General features: G+C 33.4%; 15 protein-coding genes across 15 annotated transcripts; 8 read left to right on the top strand and 7 right to left on the bottom strand.

Annotated features, from left to right (window-relative positions):
* Window positions 1-292: 292 nt before the first annotated feature.
* Window positions 293-2,269, bottom strand: T551_02139 (uncharacterized protein; the record flags this gene model as incomplete). The annotated part of the gene is made up of 9 exons (XM_018374402.1): window positions 293-613; window positions 658-718; window positions 761-779; window positions 835-937; window positions 978-1,061; window positions 1,101-1,511; window positions 1,558-1,617; window positions 1,663-1,854; window positions 1,898-2,269. The coding sequence occupies 9 exons, from the start codon at window positions 2,267-2,269 to the stop codon at window positions 293-295; spliced, it is 1,623 nt and encodes a 540-aa protein (XP_018229354.1).
* A 282-nt stretch (window positions 2,270-2,551) lies between these two features.
* Window positions 2,552-3,663, top strand: T551_02138 (uncharacterized protein; the record flags this gene model as incomplete). Its single annotated transcript, XM_018374401.1, has 6 exons — window positions 2,552-2,824; window positions 2,874-3,115; window positions 3,162-3,192; window positions 3,243-3,308; window positions 3,356-3,523; window positions 3,568-3,663. 6 exons carry the CDS (start codon window positions 2,552-2,554, stop codon window positions 3,661-3,663), a joined length of 876 nt encoding a protein of 291 aa, XP_018229353.1.
* Window positions 3,664-3,845: 182 nt separating this feature from the next.
* Window positions 3,846-4,452, bottom strand: T551_02137 (uncharacterized protein; the record flags this gene model as incomplete). The annotated part of the gene is made up of 3 exons (XM_018374400.1): window positions 3,846-4,028; window positions 4,074-4,216; window positions 4,269-4,452. The coding sequence occupies 3 exons, from the start codon at window positions 4,450-4,452 to the stop codon at window positions 3,846-3,848; spliced, it is 510 nt and encodes a 169-aa protein (XP_018229352.1).
* Window positions 4,453-4,639: 187 nt separating this feature from the next.
* Window positions 4,640-5,652, top strand: T551_02136 (uncharacterized protein; the record flags this gene model as incomplete). Its single annotated transcript, XM_018374399.1, has 7 exons — window positions 4,640-4,798; window positions 4,844-4,867; window positions 4,907-4,968; window positions 5,011-5,131; window positions 5,158-5,234; window positions 5,294-5,534; window positions 5,590-5,652. The coding sequence occupies 7 exons, from the start codon at window positions 4,640-4,642 to the stop codon at window positions 5,650-5,652; spliced, it is 747 nt and encodes a 248-aa protein (XP_018229351.1).
* A 74-nt stretch (window positions 5,653-5,726) lies between these two features.
* T551_02135 (mRNA-binding ribosome biosynthesis protein NOP4) lies at window positions 5,727-7,684 on the bottom strand (the record flags this gene model as incomplete). The annotated part of the gene is made up of 2 exons (XM_018374398.1): window positions 5,727-5,951; window positions 6,008-7,684. 2 exons carry the CDS (start codon window positions 7,682-7,684, stop codon window positions 5,727-5,729), a joined length of 1,902 nt encoding a protein of 633 aa, XP_018229350.1.
* A 368-nt stretch (window positions 7,685-8,052) lies between these two features.
* Window positions 8,053-8,534, top strand: T551_02134 (uncharacterized protein; the record flags this gene model as incomplete). The annotated part of the gene is made up of 3 exons (XM_018374397.1): window positions 8,053-8,080; window positions 8,137-8,274; window positions 8,323-8,534. The coding sequence occupies 3 exons, from the start codon at window positions 8,053-8,055 to the stop codon at window positions 8,532-8,534; spliced, it is 378 nt and encodes a 125-aa protein (XP_018229349.1).
* A 69-nt stretch (window positions 8,535-8,603) lies between these two features.
* Window positions 8,604-12,101, bottom strand: T551_02133 (uncharacterized protein; the record flags this gene model as incomplete). The annotated part of the gene is made up of 12 exons (XM_018374396.1): window positions 8,604-9,056; window positions 9,106-9,478; window positions 9,533-9,825; window positions 9,874-10,248; window positions 10,304-10,405; window positions 10,452-10,569; window positions 10,610-10,698; window positions 10,744-10,962; window positions 11,007-11,028; window positions 11,086-11,163; window positions 11,224-11,345; window positions 12,084-12,101. The coding sequence occupies 12 exons, from the start codon at window positions 12,099-12,101 to the stop codon at window positions 8,604-8,606; spliced, it is 2,262 nt and encodes a 753-aa protein (XP_018229348.1).
* Window positions 12,102-12,604: 503 nt separating this feature from the next.
* On the top strand, window positions 12,605-13,339 carry T551_02132 (ADP-ribosylation factor 1; the record flags this gene model as incomplete). Its single annotated transcript, XM_018374395.1, has 5 exons — window positions 12,605-12,689; window positions 12,727-12,789; window positions 12,847-13,136; window positions 13,178-13,232; window positions 13,275-13,339. The coding sequence occupies 5 exons, from the start codon at window positions 12,605-12,607 to the stop codon at window positions 13,337-13,339; spliced, it is 558 nt and encodes a 185-aa protein (XP_018229347.1).
* Window positions 13,340-14,025: 686 nt separating this feature from the next.
* On the bottom strand, window positions 14,026-14,397 carry T551_02131 (uncharacterized protein; the record flags this gene model as incomplete). Its single annotated transcript, XM_018374394.1, has 1 exon — window positions 14,026-14,397. One exon carries the CDS (start codon window positions 14,395-14,397, stop codon window positions 14,026-14,028), a length of 372 nt encoding a protein of 123 aa, XP_018229346.1.
* A 1,330-nt stretch (window positions 14,398-15,727) lies between these two features.
* T551_02130 (hsp78-like protein) lies at window positions 15,728-18,302 on the top strand (the record flags this gene model as incomplete). Its single annotated transcript, XM_018374393.1, has 7 exons — window positions 15,728-15,988; window positions 16,034-16,086; window positions 16,135-16,193; window positions 16,241-16,332; window positions 16,378-16,794; window positions 16,836-17,065; window positions 17,111-18,302. The coding sequence occupies 7 exons, from the start codon at window positions 15,728-15,730 to the stop codon at window positions 18,300-18,302; spliced, it is 2,304 nt and encodes a 767-aa protein (XP_018229345.1).
* A 366-nt stretch (window positions 18,303-18,668) lies between these two features.
* T551_02129 (3-dehydrosphinganine reductase) lies at window positions 18,669-19,909 on the bottom strand (the record flags this gene model as incomplete). Its single annotated transcript, XM_018374392.1, has 5 exons — window positions 18,669-19,205; window positions 19,250-19,344; window positions 19,386-19,512; window positions 19,562-19,693; window positions 19,742-19,909. The coding sequence occupies 5 exons, from the start codon at window positions 19,907-19,909 to the stop codon at window positions 18,669-18,671; spliced, it is 1,059 nt and encodes a 352-aa protein (XP_018229344.1).
* A 252-nt stretch (window positions 19,910-20,161) lies between these two features.
* On the top strand, window positions 20,162-22,120 carry T551_02128 (rRNA-processing protein SAS10; the record flags this gene model as incomplete). The annotated part of the gene is made up of 5 exons (XM_018374391.1): window positions 20,162-20,288; window positions 20,349-20,408; window positions 20,454-21,505; window positions 21,555-21,915; window positions 21,960-22,120. 5 exons carry the CDS (start codon window positions 20,162-20,164, stop codon window positions 22,118-22,120), a joined length of 1,761 nt encoding a protein of 586 aa, XP_018229343.1.
* Window positions 22,121-22,678: 558 nt separating this feature from the next.
* On the top strand, window positions 22,679-23,104 carry T551_02127 (uncharacterized protein; the record flags this gene model as incomplete). Its single annotated transcript, XM_018374390.1, has 3 exons — window positions 22,679-22,807; window positions 22,851-22,972; window positions 23,014-23,104. The coding sequence occupies 3 exons, from the start codon at window positions 22,679-22,681 to the stop codon at window positions 23,102-23,104; spliced, it is 342 nt and encodes a 113-aa protein (XP_018229342.1).
* A 296-nt stretch (window positions 23,105-23,400) lies between these two features.
* Window positions 23,401-24,427, top strand: T551_02126 (translation elongation factor 1 subunit beta; the record flags this gene model as incomplete). Its single annotated transcript, XM_018374389.1, has 5 exons — window positions 23,401-23,442; window positions 23,492-23,529; window positions 23,741-24,198; window positions 24,247-24,350; window positions 24,395-24,427. 5 exons carry the CDS (start codon window positions 23,401-23,403, stop codon window positions 24,425-24,427), a joined length of 675 nt encoding a protein of 224 aa, XP_018229341.1.
* Window positions 24,428-24,897: 470 nt separating this feature from the next.
* T551_02125 (uncharacterized protein) lies at window positions 24,898-25,954 on the bottom strand (the record flags this gene model as incomplete). The annotated part of the gene is made up of 4 exons (XM_018374388.1): window positions 24,898-25,080; window positions 25,118-25,654; window positions 25,704-25,852; window positions 25,939-25,954. 4 exons carry the CDS (start codon window positions 25,952-25,954, stop codon window positions 24,898-24,900), a joined length of 885 nt encoding a protein of 294 aa, XP_018229340.1.
* Between the last annotated feature and the right edge of the window lie 292 nt (window positions 25,955-26,246).

The raw sequence follows: 26,246 nt of genomic DNA, 5'->3' as shown, positions 1-26,246 counted from the left end.
AATAGAATACAATGACTTGTATTATTCATAAAGTTTGCAATAATATATTCACAGAAAGTATGATCACAGAATTATGTCAAATATAAAGTATTTAATACTTTTATAATAAAATTTATTTAAATACCATGTTATATTTTATAAAGATCAATATTGAAAGACTTATCATCTAGTAAATATCTTTTCATAACATTTTTTGGAGATAAAATTAAAAACAAACTTAATATATAGATATAAAAGTTGAAGATAATCATTGTTTTTGATATTATGTTAACCAATAGAATTTAAAAAAACATTATTTTTCAAATTTATCATATCCACTAACCTTTTTAGAAATATTTGTTTCCATTTTTGCACTTCTACTTCCAAATTGAATGGCTCTTTTCTTTTCTTTACTTGTACATATTAACCCAAGTTTTTGACAAAGTTTCCTTAATAAAAGTTTATCTCCATTTTGTATGCTGAAATCCATTTTTCCTCGCACAGGTAATTTACACAAAAATTTTACAACATTTTCATCAAGATATGGGTATCTTATTTCCTTACCATGGTGAGATACAATCCTATCATCTCTACCTAAATTACGATATGATAATCTTAAAATATTGCAAGAAAGCTAATTTCATAAAAATATAGCCTACGAATACTTTTTCTATTCACCTCATCAATTACTTCAGGCCACCCACCATTTTTATATCTTTTTAAGTATTGTAAGTATCCCCTAAAATGCTAAACGTAATTTAACAAACACTTTACTATATACCCTAATTGTTCATCTGCTCCTAAACTAAAAAAAATAAATTCAAATTTAAAATAATATTTAATAAACTTTCCCACTAATTAAAACTTTGGATACAGAATTATACGTTGTTAAAGAATTATCTGCGGATTTTAATAATCCATGTCCTCGTGAGGCAAAATAAAAAGCCGTTGAAATACTCTTATAAATATTAAAAACATTAAATTATAATAAGACTCACCAAATCCATAAAAGTGTCATTAGGATGCATTAATTTTACTATTGTTGATTTGTGGTAACTTACTTCAGAATATGGAACATTGATCTAAGAAATTAAACTAAAATATTCAAAGTTAGAGAATACCTGAATAAATCTCCACAGCCTTTCATTCTTAGTTACTTCACACAACTCTTTATATGCATTCAATCCTGTTATTCTATCCGGACAATCATAAGCTCCACCAAAATTTAAATTTTCAGAATTTTGTTTTTTTTGTGCAGAAAAAACATGAGAATTTTCAAAAGCTACATTCAATAAATCCACAGGCTCATCTACAGGCAATATTTCATGAATTATCCTTGCTAAAACAGATGAATCAAGTCCACCAGAATAAAGTATAGCCAAACGGGGTTGATTTACAGACTCTAAAGGTATAGATATTGTTCTAACATACAATGCCTGCTTTAAAATATGATAAAACTCATTTACATAAATATCTAGTTTTTCATATTCGATAGGTTCAAGAGATGTATTTATTAAAGGATAAGGATATTTCTAATATTGATGAGTAATAATAAGAACCCATTTTTTTAAAATAAACCAAACATAAACCCTTTGATTGATCAAAATCATAAACATAAGGAATTTTTTTTTCCTCAAACTTTACTTGTTAAAGATATTTCCAAGTAATAAACATAATCCAAACCTTATTTTTGAAAAGTTGACTCAAATCAACACAATAAAGACCATTTGCAGGGACCTCTTTCCATAATGGCTCCCCATTAGAAACACTAGATAACATGAAATGAAAAGAATCATCTACTTCTTCTGAAATATGCTTCAAAAGCGACCTTCTTCCAAGACAATCTCTCCCATACCATAGTTCCTCTTTTTTTTTCTTTAAACATCAATAAATATATACCTAGCGTAAAAAACAATACATCAAGATAAATGAATGAATAAGGACCACGAATATCACTAATAATCTCAAGAATATCCGCCAACGGCTTTGAAAAAGCTTTCATTATTTGCACAGTATCATTATCGGAAAATGCCATTTCTAACCCATCCCAAACCTCACCATTCCAGCAAAGTATATCTCCACAATCATTAATAACAGGTTGAAGCACTGCTCCTTTATTTCCTCGTAAATTCAGCACAGAACAACTTATTTCTAGCTTAATATTTTTCAACTCAATTTCAATAGTTCTAAGTCCATCTGGACCACGAGAATTCACCAAATCAATAATCTCCTTATAATCATCTCTAATCTCTGATTGAATATATGAAATTCTTAAGAAAATACCACACATTTAAATTGTTTCATTTGTTATATTTATTTGTAATCACTCAATCTTCGGTACTTAAAATATTTAATATTTTTAACAGTTTTTAGAACAAATACTTTGAGTTTAAAAAAAGATATTCACTTTTTAAAATATGAAAAGTATTCTATTGCTATTTCTTTTTCAATTTTTTTCATTAATTTAGATACTTATTCAAGATCCATATATTTTGATGAAAATAAAGTACACCTTAGTAATTTAAAACAAGATATATTAGAACTCAATAGATTATACAGAAATGAAGAAAAAATGTCCTGGAATAATATGTATCCTTTGAATCACAGTGAAGCAAGAGCATCTAGAGATAAATTTACGGTTATTACTCAAGAAATTGTCAATCAAGAAGACAATTTGTATCCAGAATATGGGAAAAATATTTCTAAAGAAAGCATGGACATGTTTAAAAAAACGGGAAAAAAACTTAATAGAAACAATAAAGGCCTAGATTCAAAATCTAGGAAATTGCCATTCAGCAAACCACTGCCTGTTCCAGATATTATGATCAATGAAAGAAAGCCAAACGTTTGTATTATTATAATCTTGCAAATAATCATATTTATTTTTGACAAAGAAAGAAGTGGTTATACCTCCTCGACCTTTTCCTAAAAATCACAAAGTAAATCCGGACTTTCTGTGTGAAACATGTCATAAAGACCTAGGATCAGGGAAAGTAATATCAGTAGCAGAAAAAAAATACCATTTGGATTGTTTTTCTTGTGTACATTGCATGACAAACTTGGAACATGTTGCCTTTTATGAGCATGAAAACAGATTATACTGTCACTTAGACTATCATGAGCTTTTTAGTCCAAGGTTAATCTAAAACATTAGGTTTTAAAAGATTTATGATGACTTTTAGATGCAAATCTTGCGGGACTTGTATTGAAGATGTAGGTTTTATTTGATTACACTGTTTCATAATATATTTATGTACAATTAGCAAGCAATATTTGCTCTTGAAAACTACTATCACCCACTCCACTTTTTTTGTGCGGGATGCGGAGAAGTATATTTTTTTAATCCAAGACAATTGTATACTTACAACTACTCAAGCCTTTCGATGCAGATACACCTTTTATAGAAAGAGACAAGTATGCATGGTGTCAGCGATGCTTTGAAAATAAATATTGTTCAAAATGTGAAAAGTGTAAAAAACCAATTGTTAACGACCTCGTATGTGCAATGGACTTAGAATGGCACTCAAAGTGCTTTGTATGTTCTGTAAGTGAAATAATATACCCAATTTATATGATTAAATATTCAAGATTTGCAATTCGGAATTCAAAGATGGATTTTATATTTATAACGATGATTTTAATTGCCAGTCATGTTATTCGTATATCATTAAAGAACGCACGTAAACTGTACATTTTTGCAAAATATGTCTTCATATGATAAAACTAAAATAGCTTTAAATTTCATGATTATAGTTCCAATATACAAATAATTAGCCATCATTCAACTAATAATGCTGTCTTCTAATGGAATACTATTTTTGATTACTTTGATTGACTTGTTATTTCCCTATTTTAATACAGTGATGTCAACTTGTTTTTTTGTATTTCTTCTTCTGTCCAGAATCAGAAAAAAGCTCGTATTCATCATGTTTTCTTTTCTTCTTTGAATAACGCTTGGTATCATTGATAGATCTTGTACTTTCACGGTCTTTATTATCATAAAGCTCATCTTTTTCCAAACTTCCGTATTCAAGAATATTAGAATCAAGCTACACCCTTTTAAAATTCACCAAAGATAATCAGAACTAACGTACATGTGAAACAGGTTCCGGTTGAAGCGTAAACGCCATTTCAAGCATCTCTGGATCCAAATCCTCAATAAACTTGTTCGTTTTGTCTTCTTGTGGTTTCAAAATTAAGTCTCTGATAAATCTATCTTTGAGGATAACATTTTCTCCTATCCAACATGCTTCTTCAGTACTTTTTTGGAAACATCAACATATTCTTACCCGGAAGGTGTTGAATATGACCTTTATACGATTGCCGCATCTTTCTTTTATTCCCAAATTCATCCACTCGTGCTACCCGCTTTGCTAACTCATTCAAACCATATAAACATTGTAAATCCTCTGTTACAGATGGTATTGTTTGTGAATAACTCGAATGATTAACAAAATAAAATTCTTCTGCCATTTTTTTAAATGTTTGACTTGTTTTTCATACGAAAAAAATAAAAACATTGACACTCACACAGTCTATTTAGTGATACATAATTGCCTCTATCATTTAAGTAAAATGTATGTTTAAATTCGCCTTAAACACTTAAATTCTTTCAAATATTCAATTTTTTTAAGATCCAGCAAACTCCGATACACAACGAATGAATCAATCCATGGAATCCTCTGAGTTAGAAAAACAAGATAAATTGATTAAACCTGTGACATCAGATAATTCAGCTCTACGCATAACGCCAAGTACACGGGCAACAGGATTACATGCAATTCTTGTTAACCCTCGACAAAAAAAGAATCCAGTATTAGTATGATTTTTTGTATTTTTTCAAGAATTCTAACATTTTAAACAGGAACATATCCGTAATGTACCATGGGTAAGACTATACGGTGTTTTCTTAATGCCAACAACCTAGGAATATGGAGACAGTCCTGCAGATTATGTGCTAGGTGCAGGAACATGTGCACTTTTTCTGAGGTGAATAATAATAAGTATTGCCATGGAATGTTGATAAGACAGCCTACGATACCATTTATTATACCCGGGATACATCTACCATCGCCTACAGAACTTGGGGAAGGGGTATCGACTGCGTATCCTTCTTATTTTAGTTGATTATGTAAAACATGATCCTATAGAAGTATTAAACTTATTGTTAATAACCAGGACTGCCACGAAACAGCCCTCCGTGAACTTACCAAAACGTGTATCATCAACGATGCAACGCTAATACTTTCATGGAGGTTACTGCGTGCACATTTTTAGCACAAAATACCTTTTAGCCATATTTAACCCTTCATAGTTTTGCAGAAGCAGGTCGTTATCTGGAAACATACAAATCGCTTGAACACGCATCATTCAGTATAATACAAGGCAAATCTCATGAAGATTATTATAGTAAACTTGTGGAATGTTTTACCAGTATACGCTATATTACGAAAGACGACACATATGCCATGCTTAGCAATTTCCGGAGTATCAAGAAAGCTGTAAATGCCGAAAAAGAAGAAATTCTAATGATCGGTGGCTGGGGTGAACAAAAAGTATGTTTTTAGAAACACTGGTGCTTTTTTTCCTCTAAATAAGAATAACCCTTAGGCAAATCTGTTCAAAAAGACTGTAACACAACCGTTTATTGTAAAGGATTCGGAAAAACAGTAATTCGTATACACCATCATTGAATTAATGAAAAAATAGTCAAAAGTTGAACATTAAATATCATTGCCATTTATAATCTACGTTACGGTTTTCCCTGTTGTGCTTTTCTTTTCTGTTTTTTTCCGAGATATAATGTAAGAAAGACGTTTTCTTTTTTTATCATTTATTTCATTGGGATCGGAATCATCATTTCTTTTTCTCTTTTTTTCCGTTGTTTGTACCATTTTATCCTCAATTTTTAACTGAATCTTTTTTCTACTTTTATTCTCTCGTTCTTTACGTCTATTAACGACATTGATATTCTTTTTACGTTAGAAAATACACTGTATTACAAAACGTGAAAAACATGTATGTATACCTCAAGAGCAAACTCAACAATTAAGCGTTTTTTTACATTTTCATTCTTTTTTGAACTAATTTTTCTCCCATTAAGCCAACGAAGTCCCATCAAAGCCCATCTATGCCCGACATACTCGATAAAACCACACCCACGCGCTTGGCCATTCTTTTCTTGAAGAATTTTAGCTTGCCGAACGATTCCTTTTTTCCCTTTTTTAGGATTACCATCTCGAAGATTCTCTTCTCGAGTTAATGGTGCACGTTTTTTCTCCTTTACTTCCTTGGCAAAGTCTACACATGCTTTCCTTGCTAAAGCTTTCAAATCTTTATCAGAAATATCTTTGGGAATATTTCGAACAGCCAATCTGGTAAGAGATATATACAAGGATGGATTTTTTTCCAATAATTTTTTCCTTTGAGTTAAACTTTGATTCCTCATATCGCGTTCTGTTTCATTTAACAAGTTGAACAAAGATGATTTCGGGTCTATATAGCCTTCATTTAGTAAAAATATATTCCTTTTATCAAGATTTTTTTCGACTATATGTTTTCTTTCTTTCCTATTGTTATCTTCAATTACAGAGATATCCTCTTTATTTAAAGCGGGAAAAACGGATACTAAATGACCATCCAGTGTAAACTTTTCAATGTTATCATCGAGTATTTGGTTTTGAAGCACAGTGGATTTTTTATTCACCGATAAAGCAGATTGTTGTGTTAAATCCCGGTAAACGTTCAAGCAATTCTCCATGTCCATTTTATGATGAAAGCAAACAAAAGCCGTTCCTTTGGATCTCCCTGTAAATGCATCCATAACGACACGTGCATATTTTAAACGACCGAATTGACAAAAATGGGAAAACAACTCATTATCCGTCGTTTGAAATGAAAGGTTTTTTACAAACAAAGTTCTTTCATTACTGTCGTATAAAGCAGTTGGAGGTTTTTGATCTTCCTTGATTACAGAGCCTTTTTCGGATGAATCCGACTTATTAACGAGTTCTGTATTATTAGAAATAATGTCCTTGGTTTCCATAAAAGACGATACAGAGTCATCCGTATCTATATCTTTGGCTGATTTTTCCTCCTTTTCCAAAAAATCTTTCCATTCACTCTGACTTAAAGCCCAATCAACAGCAACGTGTCGACCCTCCAATTCAACTCCGTTTATACATTTTATTGCTTCCTCAGCTGCAGACATTTGTTTCATATGAACAAACGCAAACCCACTCATTTTCCCTCCCTTTTTCCTCGGAATAATCACATTTACAACTTTCCCGTATTTACCAAACTCTAAAAAAAATGCATGATCTTTTTTTCTAACGGACCAAGGCAAATTCCTTATGATTAAAAAAGGCCTCAATTGCTTCTTTTTCACCTTTTCCGTCTTCGCTTCTTCTAACGTCTTCTTATCACTACGGTGTCTAGGTTTGGCAAACTCTGCTTTTAAAAAATGCCCACTCAATGTCCGCTTTTTTAGCTCACATATCGCCTTTTCGGCATCAGAATGTGTCGAAAAACTCACAAACCCATATCCTTTGGACTTTTTTGTTTCGGGATCCGTTACAATCATAGCATGTTTAACCCTTCCTATTTCCTCAAAAAAGGACGTAAAAGACGGCAAAGAAACATCCAGAGGGATTCTCCTTACAAATATCGATGTATTATGTACATTTTCATTGCCATCCTGCGTCATTTGTGCGCCCTATAACCCTTAATCACCCTGGACAAAGTGGGTCTCTTTTTTCATCAAAAATGGCCCAAAAAACCCCGCTTTTTTTCTACCAGGCCTCTTTACACCCTGTAGAACCCTCTTGATTCAAAAGTACTGCAATTTCCCGCTCCTTTAGCCCAATTTTCGCTTTTATTCCTTTTATTCATACATTGACGTTCCACTCGATCGATCGATCGTGCTCACCTTCGGTCTACATTCTTTTATATATAATATACTTGTATACTTTTTCCACGTATAATTTCCAACACATTTATATCCACAAAATCTATACATCTATCAAAGGTAATTCCTATCTATTTCGATTTATTTTCTCTTACTCTTCAGCCTATATGTCTACACACCCTTCTGTTTCTCCTTGTATTTCCACTATATATAATACCCATATATACATATACACCTTCTAACACTCTAAGATCGACCAGCGTCTCCCCGAGATGATCCTATTTCTCTTGACTATCTTTCCCGCTGTGATGGAACCGATGCTACAATGCCTATTTATGTTGCAATCAAAGGCATTGTTTTCGACGTAACACGTAAATCTGCGCTTTATGGTACGCACAGACGACGATACTCGATAGACAGCCTATAACTAAACAAAGGTCCCGGTGGCAGTTATCATATATTTGCGGGCAAAGATGCATCTAAAGCATTTGGCAAGAGCAGTCTTAAGGAAGAAGACGCAATAGCAGACTATTCATCTCTGAATGAATCTGAGCTGCGTATACTTGACGATTGGGTTACCTTTTTCTCAAAGGTATGTTACTCGGTGCAAATGCATTTGGCCAATGAAAGCAGAAATACGACATTGTAGGAAAAGTCACCCATGAAAAATAACACTGTACAATATACTATAATACACAGATGATCCAAAACATATAGACTATGTCCAAAGCCGAATCGTTGCATCTGCCCCGGAAGAAAACAACCATGGTTGCCTCGGATGCCATTGTACATCGAGTATCCCGAGAGAACATGTAATTTCGTGTCCCTTGAGAATCTTCAATGGGACAAGGAGGGGATTCTGCATCAAGTCGTTGTATACCATTCCATGGAAAACATGAATGGATCCGTCATCGCTTGCAGAGCAAAATAGTGGATAAATTCCCTTATGAAAAGCTACGCTTCGTAAAGCCTTTGTGTGATAACACAAAGTTTTGTATGGCCGAGGAGACAAATCCATATCGATCCATGCGAGCTTTTTGTCATAAGACCCAAGAATGAGGTTGTCTCCTTGAGGATGGATATCGATCGACGATATCCACCTTAATCCGGGCTGAATGATCTTTACCAATTCCTGTTTTACGAGATTGTAAACCCTTACGTATCGTTGCGTCTAATTGTATAAGTAAGCGTAAAACAATACAAAAGAAAAGCGAAGTTACCGCTACGAAAAAAAGAGGCTTTGTAGGATGGAAAGCCAGTGTTTGAACGAGTCCTTTTATTTTTTTGAACGGTGTTTGCGACTGGTGTTTAGAAAGCAAATGCACCAGAACCGCGGTGTTCCCGTTTTCCGGTGCAAGTGTAACAAAGTAATCGCCCTGACGATGCCAAACAACTCGTCGAACACGCTTCTTGACATTTAACGAAAGAACCAGTCCTCTGTCGACTTGTGTAGAACTGGGTCTGGACCAGGTTGCGAGAGTCTTGGCGGTTTGTGACGGGTCTGTATTGAATCCGGAAGTGGAAAGCTCTTTCGCCGCATCTTTAACCTTATCGTTGAGTACAGAGGGTAAAAGCATGTAAACATGATTCCCACTGCCGAAAAATGGTTAATCAACTCTAATCCCTACATATCACCAAAATGATTACCATGATACGGAAATCAAATCCGAATTCTTCGTGGGCCTCCATGCCAAAGAGTCTACTGGATTGTCGGTGTTTTCGATGTGGAAACGCCACATCTCCTTGCCAGTGATGACTTCCCAGACACGGACCACACAATCGTCACCTCCACTTGCAAGCCACAAACCGCTTGAATCCACGTCGATCGAACGCACACGTCCTTCATGGCCTTTGTACACGGTTGAGCACCTTGTCGGGAACGGACGAAGATCCTCAGGCGGTGGAAGCTTTGGGAGAAGAGAGTCCGGATCTATATTCAACTAAGCCATTGTTAACCCTTGACCAGAGATGAATAAAGATGCTGAAACCCTATTTCTTCGCACTCGAGGTGCCAAGTAAAGATCCAAACACCGTTCGAAGCGCTCTTGCATGAACCGATCATACCCAGGGACAAGCCTTAAGGACCGGTACTTTGATGGTAAATAGTTGGTTTCCCGGTCCTCGGGAAGCGTATGATTCCACTTGTCTATCTCGTCGTCCGATGGTAAATATTCCTCGGGAGGATTGTAACTTTCGCTGTGAATAGGCAGCGGCATTTTTGGTGCAGGAATATGCATAATGTGCTCATGTGTTTTGGCAGACGCATCGCTCCAAATGTCGTAAAACACGGGATGCTTTTCCCAATCGGCCTCGGACTTGAGTACAATCCTGCCCTCGCGAATCGCTCGGACAATTTTTATTATCTTCCAAGCATCAATTGAATTGCCCGTTTGATTTTCCACACTCTTTGAAGCATACCTTTGCTTGTTCATGCTTGCTCGGCACAAATCGCCTTTTTGGCTCAGGACGGGCACTCAAAGGCATCTTTTCCACTTGTCCGGAAAAATAGTCGATATATGCCTGCTGAATTAGCCTGTTTCCCGCAAAACCATCAGCCAAAATCTACCTCGTACGGATCAAACTCGTCATCCGGCACCCGCCCCTGCTGTATCTTTCTGACGAGATCGAGTTCCTCTGCCGTAAGCCTCACTTCTTCTCCTGTCTCCTTGCTTATCACTCCTGTCCTTGAACCGTCAGATCCGCCTAGGCCTGTCTACATACTACCATCCCTCTTTGTCCATTGCTTCAAGAAGAGAATCAACGGCTGTCTTTGTTGCTGGCCTCATGATTTTCCTCCCATTGATATCATAACCCTTCCGCCGTTAGCTTTAGCACTGCTTCCCGCCAGCCAGACATACAATGTGTGGATACCCTGCATACTTATCGAGAGATACGCCTCCAATCGTGTTGCGTGTCTCCTCTGTCGAGCTTTCCGACCCATATCCCGCAATAACCTCACTGTCTCCACTGCTCACATACTCGGTATCTTCTATGCTATCTGTATCCTGTGCACCATCTGTATCCTCCGACACGTTCTGCAGTCCCCAGTCCAGGGACTCATCTGTCTCTTCTGCTGGCTGTGCCGTTGAGTGCACGCCCCGCCTGCTGCCTGCCACCATACACTCTGTGGCGCCTCTGCTATGCTGTTCCCCAATCCTCCCGCGCCACTGTCCTGCAGCACTACGCTGTGTCCCGCGTACCGCGGCTCTCTCTCTGCTAACTCTTTGTCAACCTTTTGTCTAACCTTCGTTTGCTTCCCTTTTATACTTTTTCCAACCCTAACCCACCAACCCTAGCCCTTGCCCGACCCTGCCCACGCCTGTCCATCCAACCCTAACCCAGTCCTACATGTAGCTCCGTGTCCAGGGGACCCCTGTTTTCCGAGCAGCTTCCAGGGGTATCCCTGATGCTTTAACCCTTTCTGGCTGGGTGCTGCTGCTTTACTGCTCTGTGCAGCAGTCTATCCGTATACACCTATGTACGCATATATAAGCATACACAGTATACACAGTATACACAGTATACACAGTATACACAGCATAGCATATACACTGCAGTGTACACACTGCAATGTGTGCCGGGCCCACCACTGGTGCTGCAGATGCGCTACTCACATGTACACGCACTATATGCACACTATATATACATACTATATATACATACTATATATATACTATATATACACTATACATACTATACACACTATACGCACTGTACACTGTACACTATACACACCACACACCGCAGTATGGCCGCAGTATACAACACAATAAGAGGTAACCACGGCAACCGCTGCGAGTGCTCGTATGCTTGCCATGCATCATGCATACGACATACACCGGCATCAGGCAGACTGCACGGTGCACACTGTACTGTACATACCATGCACTATACATACCATACACTATAATCATACACTATAACTATATATGCCGTGTATGCTATATATACTATATATACTATACATACTATACCTATGATACAGTGCATTCATATACATTATACGTTTATGTACATTGTATACGCCATGTACACTGTATACTATAGAACTATAAATACCATATGCCATATGCACTATATGCACTATGTGCACTGTAACTATACATACACACTATACACTGTGCACACACTATACACTGCATATACACTGCACACCATATATACTGTGCATATTATACATACTGTATATGCTATATACACTATGTATGCTACACATTGTGTATGCTATGTATGCTATGTATGCTATATTATATACACTTATATACACTATATATGTTATATATGCTATGTATTATGCTTTGTATGCGTTGTGTATGCGCCGTGCAGTGTAGCAGTGTATGTACTGTATGTGTCTAGTGCACACACTGCGCATATAAAGCATACTACGTGCATATAGCATATAGCATATATAGTGTATAAGTGTATATAGCGTGCAGTGTGTATAGCATATATACTATGTATAGTATATAGTGTATATAGTGTGTACAGTATACAGTGTATAATGTGCAATGTATACGTATAGTGTATATACACGCAGAGCACACTGTTGGCGTAAAGTGCATGTGTTACAGTGTGTGCACTGTGCAGTGTGTGCGGAAGGCGATGCCATGGCGACGCGTTGCCGGGCAACACCGCCCTAACCCGCAGCGGAGCCACGTGCCTCCCGTCGAATCCTGAATCCGCTCACAGCCGCCGAGCGACGGCTGACGAACCGACACAATGGGGCTCTCGCTGTCGAAGATGCTTCAAGGGCTGTTTGGCAAGAAGGAGATGCGGATCCTGATGGTAGGATTGGATGCAGCAGGTAAGAGAAAAGCAGGAAAACAGGGCTGAAAAGGCAGGAAAAACAACGATCCTATACAAGCTGAAGCTGGGAGAAATTGTTACAACGATCCCAACAATTGGTAGGTGAATAGAGGGCACAGAGGCATAGGCTGTGCAAAAGAAGAGTGCTGAGAAAGCAGGATTCAATGTAGAAACAGTAGAATACAAGAATATCTCGTTCACGGTCTGGGATGTGGGAGGACAGGACAAAATCCGGCCACTGTGGCGCCACTACTTCCAGAATACGCAGGGGCTTATATTTGTTGTGGATTCAAACGACCGGGAGCGAGTGTCAGAGGCTCGAGAGGAGCTGATGCGGATGCTGAGTGAAGACGAGCTGCGGGAGGCGGTCCTGCTTGTTTTTGCAAACAAGCAGGACCTTCCGAATGCAATGAACGCGGCAGAGATTACAGACAAGCTTGGACTTGTATGTTGTGAGAAGAAAAAAGCAAGTTTTGACGTATATAGCACTCACTGAGAAACCGCAACTGGTATATCCAGGCGACCTGTGCAACCTCTGGAGGTGGGAGAGTGCAAGGGAGAAGGAAGAGGCTGATGTGTGTAGATGGGCTGTATGAAGGCCTGGATTGGCTTTCAATGAACTTGAAAAAACGAAGCTCGAGCTGTTAGGCAGCAGGAAAGGTGGAAAAGAGAGAGCATATGGGGGCCGAGAAGGGCATGTGAAAAATAAAGATATTTAAAGTTATTGTTGTATAAAGCTGTTTTTTTGTATTACCTTTCATTTTTTGCTGATGCCTATGTATCGATGCTACCGATGGCGGGCAGCGCAAGACGGAGCAGCCATACGGAGCAGTATGTTTTGTATATTTATACATGTGTTGTGTGTATTATGGCTGTCAATGAGGGCTGGAAGGCATAAGCAGTCTGAGACAAGCAGGAAACGGCGTTAATATTGAGCCGGTGCCCTTGATGCTGTCGGTATAGCCGATGCCGTTGATATCGTCGATATAGCCTTGGCAATTTTTAGCAGTTAGAGATGCAGGGATACAGAATGCTAAACAGTAAAATCAACGCCCTTGCTTGAAACAGTCTGCTTCTAGGGAGCTTCGTGAGTATAGCATGATTGGGATAGGATCAATATGCGTAGATATATATCAAGTATAATATTTGATTTAGTAAAAATATTAAAATTAAGCTTAAATCAGATGATTGTATTAGCACTTTATACACAAACTTAGCAGTACTTAATAGTTATAAACGAATGCACAAGACGATCCTTTAAAGAAAGTAAAAAATAAATTTGGTAACAAATAACATATGCTATCTGATAAATCAGTATCAAACAACTATGATCATCAGCAATTATCCGTTGGCTTTGCTAGAAGAAGACTTCTTTGTTTTCCCCAATTGCTTTTTCTTTTGCAATCTGCAGGAGGCATAGTGTTTCCAGAAGACATTTGCTTGGCATTGTAAGCAGGTCCTCGACAAAAGGGCAATGTTCTATGAGCCGGTCCATGTGGGCCAAAAGGGTTCATGTGAGGCTGAGTGTAGTATGGTATCCGTTTGTACGAAGGAAGAAGAGGCTGCTGTGAACTGTCACATTCATTGTTCTTTTTCCGAATGCGTTTAAAGAAACGAAATAAGCAAATGACAAATGAAAAAAATACAAGAACAAAAACAGAGAATGATACCGTTAAAAGAAACGTTGCAGTTGAAACTAAACACATTATAAACAAAAACACTCAATCATAAGAAAATACTACTTTGACATCCAAATGTTGCTCCTCGAAACTCCCATCTCTCTGAAATACCTAGTGAATACGAACAAATAGACTTATTATAGAAAGGTTCAAAGATCCCATTTGCTGCATACACACAATTGCCCGACTATATTGTATAGTTAACTAGTTATCTCGAAATGCCTATCAACACTACCAAAGGACACCAGCCATGCTTCTTGGACATTAGACACGTTTTACAGGACATTTCATGCTCTTTAACAGACATTCTAAGCATCAATAATCAAAACACTGCGATGTATGCGTAATATAAAGTATTTACTTGTTTGAAAGCGTATATACTCCAGCAAAATACGCTGTTAAGTCCAATTTTCAAACAAAATACAATCAACAAAGAGAAATACGTGAAATATATTCAATATAAAGGTCTGAATAGAATCTTAAATAATATCAGAATATTCCAAAAGTAAACTTTCAAAAACCTGCTTTTTAACCGTTTTAAACTGCAAAAAAAACAATTAACTTATCTTCAGAATGGTTTTTGTTAAGTTCTTTGATCATTCATAGTCTATATATGTATGTCAATATAATAATCTTGCCAATGGTCTTATATGAGCTTTTTGATTCTTCGATGAGCTGAGTTGCTTTATGTTTCGTATTCGATATCACAAAACATTTAAATTCATAATAAAATTTATAAATGCAATAAAATGTAATAAAATTTAATAAACTTGTAAAAATATATTTTACTGTTTTATACTGTTTTATACTGTTCTATATATTACATTATTTTATATAAAAACAATATTTTTTATCAAAAAACATTTTTTAAACATAAGAAAATGTATATTGAAAATCAAACAAAGGCATTTCTATCTGCTGTACAAAAACTTGATATTTTACAGCTCTAAAACAAAGAATCTATGCTTAGTAATTCAATTAAACATTTAATTTATTTCAACATTTCAACAAAAGATTAGAACCTATACTATCGAAAAACGGGCAGCAGATGCCATTATATAATATATAGGGTGTATACTATACTATGAGGAACAAAGGAGATATTCTATTTTGTTTTTTTTTAAATTTAAGTCTTAGTCAATGGAAAAACAAAAAATATTACTGATTAGTTAAACTCTTAAATTAACGTATAATTGAACAGTTATGGGCTTTTTAGTATTTGCATAAAGAATATTTTTCTCTAGAATTTGTTAAATTTCAAAAAAACCGTGTTTTCGGTCATTATTTTTTAACAGATTTTAAATGATAAGGATTAAGAAAGGTTTTTACTGAGGATTTAGTCTTCAGTCTATATAAAATGGAGCTTAAAAGTTGTTTAAGAGGCACATTTTTTAATCAAGTATTTTATTTGAATTCTAGTTCTATAAAACATGAACGAATGCCATTATTTTTTAATCATAAAAGTACATTTTTATTAGGAATTAAACAATATTCTCAGAGAATGCGTGCATTTAAACTGAATCCGTCTCAAGAAAAAGGATATGGATCATTTCTAAAAGAGCATGGGACTGATTTGACCGAGTTAGCAAAGTTAGGAAAGCTGGATCCTGTAATAGGAGTAAGTGGTTTGTCATTCTATGCTTTGAATACTCAGCCTTTGTAGAGAGGAGAGGAGATTAGAAGGACTATACAGATTTTGTCACGGAGAATTAAAAAGTGTGTTTGTAGATCTAATATTTCTTTGTTGGTCTAATAATTTTTGAGTAATCCAGCATTGGTGGGACCTGCAGGTGTAGGAAAAACTGCTATTATAGAAGGGCTTGGTATAAATGACCATGACAAGTACTTTGTCTATGTTAAATATTTTTAGCACAACATATTATTAAAAAAGAAGTTCCAGAATCTATGAAAAATAAAAGTGTAATATCACTTGATTTAGGATCTCTTATAAGTGGATCAAAGGTGCTTTTATCTTTAAACATTTGATTTTTTGTTAAGTAATGTCAGTACCGTGGAGAATTTGAAGAACGATTAAAAGGCGTTTTGAAAGATATTGAGAATGCCAATAGAAATGTAATATTATTTATAGACGAATTGCATATACTTTTTGGACTTGGAAAAGCTGAAGGATCAGTTGATGCATCAAATTTATTAAAACCAGCGTTAGCACGTGGTCAACTCCAATGCTGCGGCGCAACGACTATTGAAGAATACAGAAAGTATATAGAAAAGGATGCTGCACTTGCAAGAAGATTTCAACCAGTTTATGTTAACGAACCTACTGTGTCCGATGCTATTTCTATTCTTAGAGGATTAAAGGAAAAATATGAAGTACATCATGGTGTAAGAATTACAGATTCAGCTCTAGTAACAGCTGCTGTATATTCAAACAGATATATAACAGATAGATTTTTACCGGATAAGGTTTTTTCTTTTTTATCATATTCTTTTATTAACACCAAAAGGCAATTGATTTAGTTGATGAAGCTGCATCATCTCTTCGTTTGCAACAAGAATCTAAACCTGATTCTATTCAAGAATTAGACAGAATAATAATGACACTTCAAATAGAATTAGAAAGCTTGCGTAAAGAAACTGATGCTATTAGTATTGAAAGAAGAGAAAAATTAGAAAAAAATCTAAAGGAAAAACAAAAAGAAGTTTCTACTTTAAATGAAATATGGATCAAAGAAAAGTTCTCTTCTATAGATTGTTATAAAATTCGCTAATATCATATTAGAAATGAATTATTGTCTATTAAAACAGCTCAAGAAGAACTTGATCGTGCCAAAACTGAATTGGAACATGCACAACGTGAAGGAAATTATGCACGTGCAAGTGAGCTTCAGTATTCTATTATACCGGAGTTGCAAAAAAAGGTTCCTAAAGAGGGGGATTTAGATAAAACTAACTCTCTTCTTCATGATTCTGTAACATCAGATGATATTGCGTTAATAGTATCAAAAGCTACAGGTATTCCAACATCTAATTTAATGCGTGGAGAAAAAGATAAGTTGTTGTTTATGGAAGATGCTTTAAGAAAAAAAATACGTGGACAAGATCAAGCTCTTAAAGTTGTTGCAAACGCTGTTAGATTAAGTCGTGCTGGTTTACAAGATGAAAAAAGACCTCTTTCAAGTTTTCTATTCTTAGGGCCAACAGGGGTCGGAAAGACTGCTTTATGCAAGGCTTTAGCTAAGTTTCTTTTCGATAGCGAAAATGCTATGATACGTTTTGACATGTCTGAATTTCAGGAAAAACATACTATTTCTCGTTTGATAGGATCACCTCCAGGATATATTGGATACGAGGAAAGTGGTGAACTTACAGAAGCTATTAGAAGGAAACCTTATTCGGTTATATTATTTGACGAGTTCGAAAAAGCACATCGTGATGTTTCTAATTTATTATTGCAAGTTTTAGATGAAGGGAGTTTAAAAGATTCCCAAGGTCGAAAAATTGACTTTAAATCTACTCTTATAATTGCAACTTCTAATTTAGGGTCTGATATTTTAATTAATGATCAATCTCCTGAAGGAACAATAAGTGAAAAAACAAGAGAAGCCGTTATGCAAATTGTACAAGCTACTTATCCTCCTGAATTTTTAAATAGAATAACAGCTATTCATTGCTTTAATAAACTTGGGCGTAACTGTTTAAAAGATATAGTAAATATTCGTCTTCAAGAAATTCAGGAGCGGCTGAATCATCGTAAAATTATATTAAACCTAGATGATGATTCAAAAACTTGGTTAAGTGATAAAGGATATTCTTTGGCTTATGGAGCAAGACCGCTTAATCGTCTTATTGAGGAAAAAATACTTGTTCCTATGTCTTCTTTACTCATAGAAGGAAAAATAAAGTCCAATGAAACTGTTTTTGTAAGATTAAACAAAGAAACTTCAGAAATACAAGTGCATTCAAATCATTAAAAAAATCTTTTTACTAACATTATTATGGATATATTATGAATATATATATTATTTATTTCTAAAAAATACTAGTTTTAAAAAGTTAATCATTAGCATATTATGGTCATCATATTTAATTTATGTTTACATGTAGTTTTAATTGTAAAATGATCTTAATAACCTAACTTCATAATTTTATTTTTTATAAAACTTTACTAACTATAAATTAACTATATTAAAAACAGATAAAATAAAAATCTTATAATTTTGTTAGTATTTAATAAACTACAAAAATTTATTTATTATTAAATATTTCAATATTTCATAATAATAGTTTTAAAAGTATAACATAAGTTAATAAAAATATAATAATGATATCTCAGCAATTTATTCTTTTGCATGGCAAAATTTTTCTTTTTTTAAATACTTTCTTACAATTCGATCATGAGTCATAGAAACAAAAGGAAAAATAATTGATGCAATATATCCATAAATAGTATCAGTGATTATACTATTTCTTGGCGTCGGTCCTCTCATATTATTTTTAAGAAGATCACCAATAATTTCAGTGGTAATAAAGAATCTCCCTTTTTCAAGATTTTTAATCATACGTAAAGCCACAGTTTCCGGTGTTTGACCTTGATCAACACCTTCAAGTTCTTTTGTAAGTTCTGGTTTAGTCAATTGTTCTTTCTCAAACCCTGGAGTATAAACAGTTGCAAGAAATGCACAATGCACTTTAACTCCATATAGAATACCCTCTTGACGAAGAGTATCTGTTAAACATCGTAAAGCAGATTTGGCTGGAGAGTATTGAGAATACCCTGCCATACCTAAAAACGCAAGAACTGAAGAACAAAAAATGATCCTTCTTGGAGATGCATTAGAAGGCAATGGTTTGCAAACCATTTTGCGAAGAGCTGCCTATAAAAATAATTTAGAATATTATTTCAGAACATATGAATTACATGAGCCGTATATGCTGCAGTTAAATAATTTACTTTAACGCCTTCCTCAATTTGCTCAGGCAATAAATTAACAAAAAATCCAGGTTGTGCAGCACCTTTTTATATTAATAGATTATTATGAAATATGGATGAATACCTACGCAACAAAAGACAATGTCTGGAGGATCCTCATAAGACTCATCTAATGCACGCTTTGCTTCAGAAGCAATTGTTAGATCTGCGCTAATCATTTGTAGTTTTTGATCTGGATTACGTCTTGCAGACTGAAATTTTCATAAATTATTAAATAATAAAACATGAAAAATATAAAACCTCCATCTCCATAAGTGTTTCACTCAATATCTTTTTATTTCTAGCAACAATACAGACATGGGCCCCTTTACGTGTACAAATCATAGCTAAGGCTTTCCCAACACCCTGTGAGCCTCCTGTAATAAAAACATTCTACACAAAAACTCATTCAATAGTCCTAAAAATATAAAATTAACATACACGTCCTTCCAATGGCATCTTATTTCCAAATCCCCAAAAAAAATGAAAGACATAGTATATAAGAGCTGAAAAAAACAGAGCTACCACAATACAAATAATATACTCGTTTTTTCCTACACCATACTGATCATAGACTGAAAAAAGAAGGATATCAAGTATTTTTGACATAATTTTACACTTTTCCAATAATATTAAATCAATTTTTTAATTTAAAATAATAAAAATATTTCAAATGGTTCTTAAATATATTTAAAAGCGTTTTTCCTGGAAAATATGATTTAGAAACAGAAAGATATAACTTTCCCTATAAAATATGTTAATAAAACATGTTATTTTATTAAAAAAAATCATTTCTTACTTAAATGAAATTATTTGTAGTTTAAGTCGAATGACACATGTACGACCAACTACACAGAAAAGATGAAAAAAAAGAAACAAGGAAAAGGCGTTAAAAAAGAACAAAAATCCATTGATGAAAGTGAAAATGAAGACTATAGGCTTCGTGCTATTGAAAAATATCAAGATATTATGGATTCACAAGATGAATGTAGAATTTTATTATCTTTTTTTAAAATATAAATGAAGACAAATATCTAAAAACTTTTAGTTGAACTAGGAAAAGATGAAGTTCTTTTGGATCAAAAGGATTCATTTGATGAAAATGAAGGTATCTTTTTCTTTTTTCAAGCAAATTTTTGATTTGTTACTGCAGATTTCATGAGTGCTACGGATGAAGAAGTTCTTCGTGTAAATACTGAATCTTCAAATGAAAGAAGTGATGACAATGCCTCAGTAGATTCCCCTGGTACAGAAGATAGTGATGATGATGATATTAATATGCAAAATTGGGGAACATCTAAAAAAAATTACTATAATGCAGATTCATTCTCAGATGAAGAAGATGCTCTTGAGGAGGAGAAAGAAGCATTAAGGCTCCAGAAACAGCATCTTTCAAAGCTGAAAGAAAGTGATTTTATAGATGATTTGGTGGAATGGAAAGATCAAGATACAGATAAACATAAAAATGTGATTGATAAAAAGTATAAATTTCAATATCTTGTTTATCTTTTTAATTCTATTAGTGAGATAATTACGGAAACACTTCAGTTTAGTATTCCGGATAATTTGTCAGATGAAGAAGCTATTAATTTTTTAAAAAAAATGTATCCTGAATTTATTTTACTTTCTAAGGAGTACCAAACTCTTTTTCCATTATTGGATCCATTAAAAACTTCCTATGAAAAAGCAGATTCTTTTCAAATAAAAAATATAGAGCAAAAGTTTTTCAGTTTATCTGCATATCTTGGTGTATTGGCTATGTATTTTTTAATTATATCAGATCCAGATAAAGACGTTGGATCTATGAAAGATCATCCAATTATGATAACTCTTATGCGTTGCAAAAAAATGTGGGAAATGGTAAAAGATATTGATATTAATGCATTAGAAACTACTGTAGAAACTCAATCAGAAAAAACCAGCATTGTTAAAGATGATTTGTCTTTAAATATATATGATGAAGAAGAGGAGAAGCAACCAGAAGAAGATATTAGCCAAAAAATAGAGGAGAAATCTAAATTGAATTATACTGATCTCAATATATTAGATGTTGAAAAATCACTTCGATCTATAAAACATATTTCTAGAGACAAATTAAAAGAAGAAAATGATTATAGAGAACAAGATACCTTTGAAATACTTAATCACGACAAAGAAAGTATTAAAAAGAAATCAATTAAACTTTATGTATCTCAAATTAATCAGGTAATTTTATTACTTTTTTATTTGATCAAAGTTTAATTTATTTTTACAGAAATCTAAAAAAAAAGTTAGATTTTTAAACTCTGGAGATATGGACTTACCGTATCCTGAACGTAAGAAAGAGCGTATGATACGTTCTATTCAAGAAGCAAAAGCAAGAATGGAAAATCAAAATGATAATTTTTCAGAATCAGAATCTGATTCACAGAGTGACGATTCAGACAAAAATTACTATCATATGCTATCCGAATCTAATAAAAGGAGAAAGTTAGAGAAAAAAATGAATTATGATATGAATAGGGAACGTGAAAAGCAGGCCTTGATCGATGCAGAAAATGAAGCAATAAATGGAAAACGAAAAATTAGATATGACATTGAAAAAAATAAAGGATTAATTCCTTATAGACCAAAAGGTATCTATACATTCTCTGTGGAAATTGTTTTAATTGTTTTATAGAAGTTCGTAATCCAAGAGTTAAGAAAAGAAAGAAATATGAAGCAGCTAAGAAAAAACTTGCCAGTAAAGTCTCTATTTATAAAGGTACACCGAAAGATGCATATAAAGGAGAACCTACGGGTATCAAAACTCATTTAGTAAAATCTATAAAGTTTCGATAATTTTCATTTATATACACGATATACCTGTGTCATATATTAATTTTTATTAATAATAGTAACAATAATGCCTACGTTTTTTAAAAAATAAATAATAACTTTATTGGAAAAATCTTTTATTAATTAGAATATAATCTACACAACTTCTATGTTTTATATTTAAAAATGTATCTGATGTTAAAATTAATATAGAGATTATTATATATTTTTTGGATGATAACAGGTCAATGGTTAAAAAATTAAGCATTAGAAATTGTTTTTTTTCTTATTTTTGGATTTAGAATTGTATTATTTTACTTTTTAAAATAATTAATTTTAAAAATAAAAAATAATATTTAAAACTTCTTGCTAAAACTTAACATATTATAGTATCTATATTAATAGTATTTTGTATTATTTAAATTTAAGTAAAATTATAGGATATAAAAAATACAATATTTGTATTTAATATTCTCGACTTCTATACAATTGATATTAAAAATATTTTGCTGTTTTTCATCAATAAAACATTTTGTGATTTTAAAAAAGCATTTGAATACAAAAAGGGTCTAATTATTAATTATGGGAGTTTTTAGTCGAATATTATTATTAATAAGTCTTTTCATGTTATTTCATGGCGGATATTCTGCACATGAAATTGTATCATTAATGAAACCAATTAATCAAGAGGAAATAAAGATTCCAACAGATGTAAAATGTTTTTATTTTGAAAAACATATTTCTAATTTCATAGATCATTATTGAAGTAATTTTGTCATTAATTATATTTTGTATTGAAAGAGTACTTTATGCTGGAGAATTGCAGCCAATAAATTATTCTGAATATGTGGATATGCAACACAAGTCAGACGATGTGTATGACACGTTTTTTTCTTTTTCTCGGCTAATTTATAAAGAATACATAGTGTTTTAACTTATAGACCTGGTTTCCTAGATATTCGTCAAAAAAGAAGACTTTACAAACAATCAAAAATAAAGCCACAATGAGTAGTATATATATTATGTTTGTAGCATATATTTTTATATTTAACAAAATTTTACATAATTTTTCTATTAACATAAAAAAGTAAGAATATTTTTTATTAATATTTAAAAAATAACATAAGAAGTAAACATACAGAAACAATGCATGTTCAAAGAATATTCTTTTTATATATTTATCTCCACTTTTTTAACATAGTCTTTTATAACTTGAGTCAGAACAATCGATTAAACATAATTTTTTTGCAACAGCCGACGCAGAAAATCAAGTAAAAAAAAAACTTGAAAAGAAATCAAATAACATGACGTCATTGGATCCTAAATTAAAAGATTTTTATTCATCTGTAAATTTATAAAATTATCTAAAAATCAATATTCTAAAAATTATTTTAGCTTAATATATTTCTTCAAGACAAATCATATATTCAAGGGTAAGATTTTTATAATTGAAATATTTCATATTTTAAATATGATGATACACAATTGGTCCGTGTATATGAAAATAGATTCAGGATTTCTGATTAAATCTATAAATATTCATATTTCTGACTTTTTTAACAAAAAAACGGTATTTTTTTGTCTTTTTTGGCTTTTTACGGACTATTTTTATAATATTTATGGCATTTTACTTATTTTTTAAAGATACACACCATCCCAGGCAGATGTTTCTGTTTTTAATGAAATACAACAACCGCCTATAGCTACTGAGTTTCCACACCTTGCTCGATGGTACACACATATTTTTTCATATAAACAAGAGCATTCTGTACTTCCTGGTGAACGAGGAAAATCTGCTTGTTCATATGTTCCTCTTTCTACATTTCAAACTGAAGAAAAAGAAGAAGAGGAAGAAGAGGAAGATATTGATCTTTTTGGAAGTAGTGATGAAGAAGATGAAGAAGCAGAAAGAATGAAAGCTGAACGAGTTAAAATGTATAATGAGAAAAAAGCTTCAAAGCCCAAAACTATTGCTAAGTCACTTGTTACTTTGGATGTTAAACCATGGGATGATGAAACAGATATGGTCGCTTTAGAAGAAGGCGTTCGGGCTATTGAAATGGACGGTCTTGTATGGGGTGCTAGCAAACTTGTTCTTGTGGGTATGTTACATATAAGCTATTTACATGATATACTTTTATAAAATATAGGATATGGTATCCGTAAACTTCAAATTACACTTGTTGTTGAAGATGATAAAGTCTCTATTGAAGAGCTTCAAGAACAAATTGCAGAACTGGAAGATTACGTACAGGTTAGAACACATGAGAAATTTAGATGCATAGTAAAGTATTTTAGAGTTCTGATGTTGTTGCAATGCAAAAACTTTAAATTTTTTATTTTGTATAACCCCAATTTACCAACAAATCTAGTTTATACATTTCAAACACCCTTTTTCTTGTGGCAGAAAACATGCCTTTTTCAAAGAAAAAAAGATGTTATTGAAGCGTACTATTAATATTAAATTTTAATCAAATATTATTTTTTACATAATCTTTTCAAAAATGTTTTTAATCGCCATATATAGAAAACTAAAACGCATTATTTAATGAGCCACGTTAAATAGATCATATCAAATAAACCGCATCAGACTTTTATACATAATACATTATCCATTTACATCACTTATACACAATCATATATCATTTGTATAATAATTCTTTTCAAAGGAAAAGTGTATAAAATTCCAGTCTATCTCGTTCACATATTCAAATTAACATTTTACTTTTACAAAACACTCTTCCAAATATTATTTTTTTAAAGATCAAACAACACAGACCTCATTTTTCGCTTGAAACGTTTCATTCAAACAATGTTCTACGACTTTCTACAGGTAAAGGCGAACTATCCGCTATATTTCCAAACGTATCACGACGTGCTGTACTTGTATCTGCACCCGCTGTTTGCAAAATATCATCAACAACATAACGTGCAGCCTCACGTGCAGGCGTTTTAAGTAATTTAGAAGGTGGCAATGAAAATTGCTTAATTCATATTAATAATATCACAATATACAAATACAGCTACCAATGTTACTGGAGGAGATAATCCCGCTGGTAATGATGTATCTAAATCATCATCATCATCATCACATGTGTTAATTGCAGGCTGAAAAGGCGAAGACGTATCAGATCCGCCCAAACTACGTCGTTGAAACATTAATGAACGATGTGGAGTTGCTTGTAAACGCCATGATGCATCTAATACACGGTGAAGCAACGGATTCTCTTTTTTTGTACGTGTTGCAGGCGATGACGGTCCAAGACGTACTGTACTAGGTGTATCTGACATACCAAGTGTATCAAGAGGCAATGTCGAGTGAAGTGCAGACATATCAAGCGGTGTTGATGTCCATCCAGGATCCAGTACATCATTAGGCATAATAGATGTATCCGAGACAATAGAAGTATCTTTTGGGATTCCTTGAGTTGTATCTAATACATTTAACACATCAACACCAGCTTCTTCTTCATGTTCTAGAGATAAATTTTGTTGTGATAACTCTTCATAACCTGATAATGATACATTTGCACTTGTTTCAAAAAATTGCTTCCAAAGCTATGGGTCATCAGAATATTTACCAGAAACTTGTTGACACATAAAAGACCTTTGAGCCCTCCCAGACACGCCTAGAACTCTCTGCATAACGCTCAATTATAGGCAAAATCTTTGTTGTTACTATTCTATGACACTTATTGAAATTTGCATCAATTTCATATAATGTTAATGTAATTTTTTGCTCCAAACGCTCAAGTTCTATTATTATTAGTATAAAATATGAAAAAACAGATAAAACATGTAAAAACATGTCGGAATATGTATAAAACACACAAATTACTTACCTGCAAGCTCATCCATTTTGTCTTGTAAAATGTGTAGTTCTCGATGCAGCGTCTTATATTTGAAATTAAGTGACAGTGTAATAAAAATAAAAAACAAGATGGAAATAGAAACAGAAACAATTTTCTTAGGAAATCCTGCTTAAAGGTCAAGTTTTTTCATGGGCTGAGTTTTTTAGCAGTATTTTAGGTGCCTGAATGAAAAATAAGGAAATATATAGAAATATATAAATATAAAAATATATGGAAAACCAAAAAAACTACTTAAAATTCAGAAAGGTTAAGAAAAATAGATAAATCCCCTAAGTGAG

The sequence above is a fragment of the Pneumocystis jirovecii genome (genome assembly GCF_001477535.1).
Source record: "Pneumocystis jirovecii RU7 chromosome Unknown supercont1.9, whole genome shotgun sequence".
Classification (NCBI taxonomy): Eukaryota; Fungi; Ascomycota; class Pneumocystomycetes; order Pneumocystales; family Pneumocystaceae; genus Pneumocystis; species Pneumocystis jirovecii.
The sequence above is the reverse complement of the archived record's forward strand: the minus strand, read 5'-3'. Positions and strand labels throughout refer to the sequence as shown.